At 43.0% G+C, this 10000-nt stretch overlaps 1 protein-coding gene across 1 annotated transcript in view; it reads left to right on the top strand.

The window, feature by feature from the left end:
• The window catches only part of adam22 (ADAM metallopeptidase domain 22), a gene marked incomplete at both ends in the record, with an annotated part of 108409 nt that overhangs the window by 56793 nt on the left and 41616 nt on the right, over positions 1 to 10000 (top strand). Inside the window, 3 exons of the mRNA XM_080767285.1 lie at positions 264 to 330; positions 2761 to 2837; positions 5128 to 5202. Of these exons, the coding sequence (XP_080623411.1) occupies positions 264 to 330; positions 2761 to 2837; positions 5128 to 5202 (219 nt within the window). The remainder of the gene's footprint in view (positions 1 to 263; positions 331 to 2760; positions 2838 to 5127; positions 5203 to 10000) is intronic.

Raw genomic sequence — 10000 nt, 5'->3', positions numbered from 1 at the left:
GCCTTTCCATTCATTGTACGGTACACAGAATACCAAACGACTCGCCCCCTCACCCCCCTGCGAAAAGTGTTAATTTAGTTAGTTAACAGTTAATGTAGCCTAGTATCTCCCTCTGTCTCCCTGATGAAATCTGAAATGATCTTGTAAACAGATGTATTTCATTGTCGATCTCTGGCTTCTCTCCTGTTCCATATGATCCATACTGTAGATCTGTTCTCTCCTGTTCCATATGATCTATAACTCTGTTCTCCTGTGTGTTTCAGCAGGATGTGTCCATCCATATGATCTATAAATCTGCAGGGAAGGCGGGACTCGACAACATCCTCAACGGTAAGATAGATAGATAGATAGATAGACACCCATGCAGCGCTTCACAATGACATTGTGTGCTCTGGGGACACCTAGGGGCACTCCAGGGGGTTGCAGGTACATTTCACATGGAGGCACATTAACTCAATACAGAGACTAAGTTATTTAAACCTGAGGACGATTACATTAATGTCTTCTAAATGGTGACAGTTTTCTGAAAAGCCTCTCATGTTTCTGTATCAGTCGTTCTCAAACATTTTCACGTCAATATATATATATATATATATATATATATATATATATAATTAATTGGCCACTGAGCCCCATCTGCAGTTTTGAATTGCAGCCGTCCGTAGGTGCTCTTTGAGAGAGGTTTTGAAGGAGTCTAGGGATTCACATACATAGCTCCCCAGCCAAAGACCTAGTAGTTGTAATGTCATCACTCACTAGTGCTGCTGAATCAAATTAAAAAATTATGATCACAATGTACTGTTCTATCAATGTTTCAACATCATGCTATAAATCTTTGCACTGTTTCTCCTGTGAAATTATGACATTTTATATACAGTTTAATATTGTCATGTCAGGCTATAGATAGAACAATGAGTTGAGTCTACAATGGTTATACAATACAGTTTCAATTACAATTTAGGCATTTATCAGACGCTCTTAATCCAGAGTGATTTACAGTAAGCAATAACAAAAAGCACGGCGCTACATCACATACATACATAAAAGGTAGTTATCATGAAACATGCGTAAGCTAAGAACGTAACAGTGGAGTATCTATAATGAAACTATACATTTAAACTATACATATAAACTATACATATATACTATAACTATACTGTACTGTACTGTACTGTACTATACATATTACATATATACTATGAAGTGCTATGATTACATACAATGCAATTCTAGTGCTGTCTACGTAACATGCTATAAATAAATGCTACCTAAGGGCCGATTCATACTCCTAAAGTCGTCTCTTCGGTGCTACTGAAAATGTCTGACGAGCCGAAATCATTTGAGCTCCACAGCGCCGAAACAGAACTCTACAGCGCCGAAACAGCGGTTAAAATAGTATAGAGTATGAATCGGCCCTAAGTCTACATGAAGTTCTATCTAAGGGGGTTAGGGTCATGACAATAACAACAACTAGTACAGAGACTTTATGTTGTAGATAAAGTTATTGTGATTCTAGTTAGTATATTATATCAAAGACAAAACGATTAAACTGTTACAAAGGCACGGTGGCACAGTTGGTAGTGCTGTCGCCTCACAGCTAGAAGGTCCTGGGTTCGATTCCCGCTCGGGGCGCTGTGGGTGCTGGCGGCGTGTTTCCTCCTCCGCGTCATCAGTGCCCATACCCGAAGGCGGGGGTTGGCGAAAGGGCCTTTCTGTGTGGAGTTTGCATGTTCTCCCCGTGTCCCCTCTAGGGTAGGTACCCTCACATGTTCTCCCCGTGTCCCCTAGGGTAGGTACCCTCACATGTTCTCCCCGTGTCCCCTATAGGGTAGGTACCCTCACATGTTCTCCCCGTGTCCCCTAGGGTAACATGCCGTAATCCTGGTCTCTAAACTGCCTCCCCCTGGCCAGCCGGGGCGCCTGATGGAGGGGAAAGGAACTGGTCGGAATAACGTGTTCCTTCCACGCGCTACGTCCGGCCGGGGAAACTCCCCCCTGTCAGGTGTAAAGGAGCAGCTTGGACTCCTCATGCATAGAAGGAGGCATGAGGTCAGTCCACTGCCCCCCTCAGGTTGGCAGAGGAAGTGTAGCGCCCAGGATTACTTAGATAATTGGCACTGCAGTGAAAAGAAAAACTGGGTTACAAAATCGTGGGATAAAAATAAAATAAAATAAAATAAACTGTTACAGCTACACCAACACCAAAGCATGAACCCATTCTGGACGGGTTTATAGTATTATGTTATACTTTAGCAGATCTACAAGCTCGTATAGCGTGGGACCTATACGGACGGCTGCAATTAGAAACTGGCCCCGCCGTAAAATCTGAAAGTTTTGAGTCGTGCTTGAAATGTACTGTAATTCTCCAAACTGTTTTCTTTTTATTTTTTATATATTTTTTTTATCCCACGATTTTGTAACCCATTTTTCACCCCTGTGTCAATCATCTACTGTGATCCTGGGCTCTACACACCCTCCGCCAACCGGGGGAGAGCAACGGACTTAACTCGTGCTCCCTTCATGCCTGAGTGTCCAAGTTGCTCCTTTACACAAATACGTCAATCAATCAATCAATCAATCAATGAATCAATCAATTAGCGTGATCGTGACAAACAACGCGTGCAGCAGCTTCATGTGTTTGTGAGTAAATGCACTGAAACAGTGTGTTGTTCTTTTCTATAGGGGACGTCCCTGAGCTGCCGTTCCCTAACCCTCCACTAGGGGACGTCCCTGAGCTGCCGTTCCCTAACCCTCCACTAGGGGACGTCCCTGAGCCGCCGTTCCCCAGCCCTCCATTTCCGGGGTCAAAGGTCGTTCACAGGAGGAAGAAGAGACAGGTACACCTTTTAGGAGTGTGTGTGTGTGTGTGTGTGTGTGTGTGTGTGTGTGTGTGTGTGTGTGTGTGTGTGTGTGTGTGTGTGTGTGTGTGTGTGTGTGTGTGTGTGTGTGTGTGTGTGTGTGTGTGTGTGTGTGTGTGTGTGTGTGTGTGTGTGTGTGCGTGCGCGCGTGCGTGCGTGCGTGCGTGCGTGCGTGCGTGCGTGCGTGCGTGCGTGCGCGCGCGCTTGCGCGCGTGCGTGCGCATGTTTCTCATGTTGAAATCAAGCACATGCTTCATTTAAACTAAACGTGTACGTATAAGACTCTCTCTCTCTCTCCTTTTCTTCATGAAACATTCATCATCATAATGGAGGCTTTATTCTCTGCCAAAGGAACACAAATAAAACCCTGAAAGGTTCATGTCCGTTGTCCGTTGTCAGACGCAGTAAGGGTTAATTACAGAACAGTGGTTTTCAAACCTCCTTCATAACAATTAAGGACCATTATTTATTTTCCATTAGATTATGATGAGATTTGGTCTCTCATTTCCGTTCACTTTTCATTTTAAAATATCTTACATTCATTTTATTTTCTGCCAAAGCAGCAAGCTATAAAGACTTCACTTCTGCTTTATATTTTACTCGTGATCAGAGCTTCCGTTGCTCCAGACTGTATGACAGGAAGCATTTATATTTTACTCATGATCAGAGCTTCCGTTGCTCCAGACTGTACGACGGAAGCATTAATATTTTACTCGCGATCAGAGCTTCCGTTGCTCCAGACTGTACGACGGAAGCATTTATATTTTACTCGCGATCAGAGCTTCCGTTGCTCTAGACTGTACGACGGAAGCATTCATATTTTACTCGTGATCAGAGCTTCCGTTGCTCCAGACTGTACGACGGAAGCATTTATATTTTACTCATGATCAGAGCTTCCGTTGCTCCAGACTGTATGACGGAAGCATTTATATTTTACTCATGATCAGAGCTTCCGTTGCTCCAGACTGTATGACGGAAGCATTTATATTTTACTCGTGATCAGAGCTTCTGTTGCTCCAGACTGTATGACGGAAGCATTTGTATTTTACTCGTGATCAGAGCTTCCGTTGCTCCAGACTGTACGACGGAAGCATTTATATTTTACTCATGATCAGAGCTTCCGTTGCTCCAGACTGTATGACAGGAAGCATTTATATTTTACTCATGATCAGAGCTTCCGTTGCTCCAGACTGTACGACGGAAGCATTAATATTTTACTCGCGATCAGAGCTTCCGTTGCTCCAGACTGTACGACGGAAGCATTTATATTTTACTCGCGATCAGAGCTTCCGTTGCTCCAGACTGTACGACGGAAGCATTCATATTTTACTCGTGATCAGAGCTTCCGTTGCTCCAGACTGTACGACGGAAGCATTTATATTTTACTCGTGATCAGAGCTTCCGTTGCTCCAGACTGTATGACGGAAGCATTTATATTTTACTCATGATCACAGCTTCCATTGCTCCAGACTGTATGACGGAAGCATTTATTTTTTACTCATGATCAGAGCTTCCGTTGCTCCAGACTGTACGACGGAAGCATTTATATTTTACTCGTGATCAGAGCTTCCGTTGCTCCAGACTGTATGACAGGAAGCATTTATATTTTACTCGTGATCAGAGCTTCCGTTGCTCCAGACTGTATGACGGAAGCATTTATATTTTACTCGTGATCAGAGCTTCCGTTGCTCCAGACTGTATGACGGAAGCATTTATATTTTACTCGTGATCAGAGCTTCCGTTGCTCCAGACTGTACGACGGAAGCATTTATATTTTACTCGTGATCAGAGCTTCCGTTGCTCCAGACTGTACGACGGAAGCATTTATATTTTACTCATGATCAGAGCTTCCATTGCTCCAGACTGTATGACAGGAAGCATTTATATTTTACTCATGATCAGAGCTTCCGTTGCTCCAGACTGTATGACAGGAAGCGTTTATATTTTACTCGTGATCAGAGCTTCCGTTGCTCCAGACTGTATGACGGAAGTATTTATATTTGGGGAGCATACTTTGGTCCGACATATCTTTGGTTCGAAGGAGCATTGGGTCGGGGGTTAGGTTTAGGTATGTCGGACCAAAGAATAGTAACCTTTATATTTTACTCATGATCAGAGCTTCCGTTGCTCCAGACTGTCTGTCTGTCTGTCTGTCTGTCTGTCTGTCTGTCTGTCTGTCTGTCTGTCTGTCTGTCTGTCTGTCTGTCTGTCTGTCTATCTGTCTGGTTGGTTAGCGTGTTAAGCTAACAGTGTGTTGTATTGTGTTTAGGCTCATCGTATGTCTCGCAGCGTCGCCGACGAGACCAAATACATTGAGCTGATGGTCATCAACGACCATCTGATGGTGAGCAGCACGCACACACACGCACACGCACACACACACACACACACACACACACACACACACACACACACACACACACACACACACATAAACAGCACTGTATGAGTATGAATAACCATCTAAGATTCTCTGCTCTGGAGCGTTTGACTTTCCTTGACTCTTTAAGTTTGTTAAAGAGTTGTTTTGAATGACTTGTTGTTTTGAATGATTGTCCTTTACTTAAACCGTGTGTGGCCAAATGTGACTGAGTGACTGATATTGGATTTTGTTTAATTTACTTTTTTCATGTCATGTGAAAGCAGGGAATCATAGCTTCAAATTGACATATTGGTCTGTTCAGTTTGACCCACCAGTTTTGGAGATATTGGCTTATAGAGTAATATTTCTGGCAGAGAAACAGCGAGTTGAGAAAACAGGCTTGAAAAGGTTCACTTCTGTTTTACATTTTTTCGATTTCAGCTCTGATATTTATTTCAGACATGCTAGTATGTCTACCTGTGCTATTAACTCATTTCGGATAAAATAAGAAGGAAAATTCATTTTCATTTCAAGAATCGATTTCGTAAATTGAAATGGAAACTCAACATGTCACATTGTTTGACTTTGTATATTGTATACTAAGAACTTGTCAATCAAGGTGTGGGTTTGTCCATAATGTGTTCATGTCAAGGTGTGGGTATATCCATAACAATACATCTTATTGTTTTAAACTCTAGCCCACATCACTCAGAATATAGTGACTGTGGTGTGTTTTAAACTCTAGCCCACATCACTCAGAATAGAGTGACTGTGGTGTGTTTTAAACTCTAGCCCACATCACTCAGAATAGAGTGACTGTGGTGTGTTTTAAACTCTAGCCCACATCACTCAGAATAGAGAGACGGTGGTCTGTTTTAAACTCTAGCCCACATCACTCAGAATAGAGTGACTGTGGGCTGTTTTAAACTCTAGCCCACATCACTCAGAATAGAGTGACTGTGGTGTGTTTTAAACTCTAGCCCACATCACTCAGAATAGAGTGACTGTGGTGTGTTTTAAACTCTAGCCCACATCACTCAGAATAGAGTGAAGGTGGTGTGTTTTAAACTCTAGCCCACATCACTCAGAATAGGGTGACTGTGGTGTGTTTTAAACTCTAGCCCACATCACTCAGAATAGAGTGACTGTGGTGTGTTTTAAACTCTAGCCCACATCACTCAGAATAGAGTGACTGTGGTGTGTTTTAAACTCTAGCCCACATCACTCAGAATAGAGTGACGGTGGTGTGTTTTAAACTCTAGCCCACATCACTCAGAATAGAGTGACGGTGGTGTGTTTTAAACTCTAGCCCACATCACTCAGAATAGAGAGACTGTGGTGTGTTTTAAACTCTAGCCCACATCACTCAGAATAGGGTGACGGTGGTGTGTTTTAAACTCTAGCCCACATCACTCAGAATAGAGTGACGGTGGTGTGTTTTAAACTCTAGTCCACATCACTCAGAATAGGGTGACGGTGGTGTGTTTTAAACTCTAGCCCACATCACTCAGAATAGAGTGACTGTGGTGTGTTTTAAACTCTAGCCCACATCACTCAGAATAGAGTGACGGTGGTGTGTTTTAAACTCTAGCCCACATCACTCAGAATAGAGTGAAGGTGGTGTGTTTTAAACTCTAGCCCACATCACTCAGAATAGAGTGAAGGTGGTGTGTTTTAAACTCTAGCCCACATCACTCAGAATAGGGTGACGGTGGTGTGTTTTAAACTCTAGCCCACATCACTCAGAATAGAGTGACTGTGGTGTGTTTTAAACTCTAGCCCACATCACTCAGAATAGAGTGACTGTGGTGTGTTTTAAACTCTAGCCCACATCACTCAGAATAGAGTGACGGTGGTGTGTTTTAAACTCTAGCCCACATCACTCAGAATAGAGAGACTGTGGTGTGTTTTAAACTCTAGCCCACATCACTCAGAATAGAGTGACTGTGGTGTGTTTTAAACTCTAGCCCACATCACTCAGAATAGAGTGACTGTGGTGTGTTTTAAACTCTAGCCCACATCACTCAGAATAGAGAGACTGTGGTGTGTTTTAAACTCTAGCCCACATCACTCAGAATAGAGTGACTGTGGTGTGTTTTAAACTCTAGCCCACATCACTCAGAATAGAGTGACTGTGGTGTGTTTTAAACTCTAGCCCACATCACTCAGAATAGAGAGACTGTGGTGTGTTTTAAACTCTAGCCCACATCACTCAGAATAGAGTGACTGTGGTGTGTTTTAAACTCTAGCCCACATCACTCAGAATAGAGAGACTGTGGTGTGTTTTAAACTCTAGCCCACATCACTCAGAATAGAGTGACGGTGGTGTGTTTTAAACTCTAGCCCACATCACTCAGAATAGAGTGACTGTGGTGTGTTTTAAACTCTAGCCCACATCACTCAGAATAGAGTGACTGTGGTGTGTTTTAAACTCTAGCCCACATCACTCAGAATAGAGTGACGGTGGTGTGTTTTAAACTCTAGCCCACATCACTCAGAATAGAGTGACGGTGGTGTGTTTTAAACTCTAGCCCACATCACTCAGAATAGAGTGACTGTGGTGTGTTTTAAACTCTAGCCCACATCACTCAGAATAGAGTGACTGTGGTGTGTTTTAAACTCTAGCCCACATCACTCAGAATAGAGTGACGGTGGTGTGTTTTAAACTCTAGCCCACATCACTCAGAATAGAGTGACTGTGGTGTGTTTTAAACTCTAGCCCACATCACTCAGAATAGAGTGACGGTGGTGTGTTTTAAACTCTAGCCCACATCACTCAGAATAGAGTGACGGTGGTGTGTTTTAAACTCTAGCCCACATCACTCAGAATAGAGTGACTGTGGTGTGTTTTAAACTCTAGCCCACATCACTCAGAATAGAGTGACGGTGGTGTGTTTTAAACTCTAGCCCACATCACTCAGAATAGAGTGACTGTGGTGTGTTTTAAACTCTAGCCCACATCACTCAGAATAGAGTGACTGTGGTGTGTTTTAAACTCTAGCCCACATCACTCAGAATAGAGTGACGGTGGTGTGTTTTAAACTCTAGCCCACATCACTCAGAATAGAGTGACTGTGGTGTGTTTTAAACTCTAGCCCACATCACTCAGAATAGAGTGACTGTGGTGTGTTTTAAACTCTAGCCCACATCACTCAGAATAGAGTGACTGTGGTGTGTTTTAAACTCTAGCCCACATCACTCAGAATAGAGTGACTGTGGTCTGTTTTAAACTCTAGCCCACATCACTCAGAATAGAGTGACTGTGGTGTGTTTTAAACTCTAGCCCACATCACTCAGAATAGAGTGACTGTGGTGTGTTTTAAACTCTAGCCCACATCACTCAGAATAGAGTGACTGTGGTGTGTTTTAAACTCTAGCCCACATCACTCAGAATAGAGTGACTGTGGTCTGTTTTAAACTCTAGCCCACATCACTCAGAATAGAGTGACTGTGGTGTGTTTTAAACTCTAGCCCACATCACTCAGAATAGAGTGACTGTGGTGTGTTTTAAACTCTAGCCCACATCACTCAGAATAGAGTGACTGTGGTGTGTTTTAAACTCTAGCCCACATCACTCAGAATAGAGTGACTGTGGTGTGTTTTAAACTCTAGCCCACATCACTCAGAATAGAGTGACTGTGGTGTGTTTTAAACTCTAGCCCACATCACTCAGAATAGAGTGACTGTGGTGTGTTTTAAACTCTAGCCCACATCACTCAGAATAGAGTGACTGTGGTGTGTTTTAAACTCTAGCCCACATCACTCAGAATAGAGTGACTGTGGTGTGTTTTAAACTCTAGCCCACATCACTCAGAATAGAGTGACGGTGGTGTGTTTTAAACTCTAGCCCACATCACTCAGAATAGAGTGACGGTGGTGTGTTTTAAACTCTAGCCCACATCACTCAGAATAGAGTGACGGTGGTGTGTTTTAAACTCTAGCCCACATCACTCAGAATAGAGTGACTGTGGTGTGTTTTAAACTCTAACCCACATCACTCAGAATAGAGTGACTGTGGTGTGTTTTAAACTCTAGCCCACATCACTCAGAATAGAGTGACTGTGGTGTGTTTTAAACTCTAGCCCACATCACTCAGAATAGAGTGACTGTGGTGTGTTTTAAACTCTAGCCCACATCACTCAGAATAGAGTGACTGTGGTGTGTTTTAAACTCTAGCCCACATCACTCAGAATAGAGTGACGGTGGTGTGTTTTAAACTCTAGCCCACATCACTCAGAATAGAGTGACTGTGGTGTGTTTTAAACTCTAACCCACATCACTCAGAATAGAGTGACTGTGGTGTGTTTTAAACTCTAGCCCACATCACTCAGAATAGAGTGACTGTGGTGTGTTTTAAACTCTAGCCCACATCACTCAGAATAGAGTGACTGTGGTGTGTTTTAAACTCTAGCCCACATCACTCAGAATAGAGTGACGGTGGTGTGTTTTAAACTCTAGCCCACATCACTCAGAATAGAGTGACTGTGGTGTGTTTTAAACTCTAGTCCACATCACTCAGAATAGAGTGACTGTGGTGTGTTTTAAACTCTAGCCCACATCACTCAGAATAGAGTGACTGTGGTGTGTTTTAAACTCTAGCCCACATCACTCAGAATAGAGTGACGGTGGTGTGTTTTAAACTCTAGCCCACATCACTCAGAATAGAGTGACTGTGGTGTGTTTTAAACTCTAGCCCACATCACTCAGAATAGAGTGACTGTGGTGTGGTGTGTTTTAAACTCTAGCCCACATCACTCAGAATAGAGTGACGGTGGTGTGT

This window comes from Protomyctophum bolini, assembly GCF_963924005.1.
Source record: "Protomyctophum bolini genome assembly, chromosome: 7".
In the NCBI taxonomy this organism is placed as follows: Eukaryota; Metazoa; Chordata; class Actinopteri; order Myctophiformes; family Myctophidae; genus Protomyctophum; species Protomyctophum bolini.
This window is presented reverse-complemented; position numbering and strand designations above follow the sequence as displayed.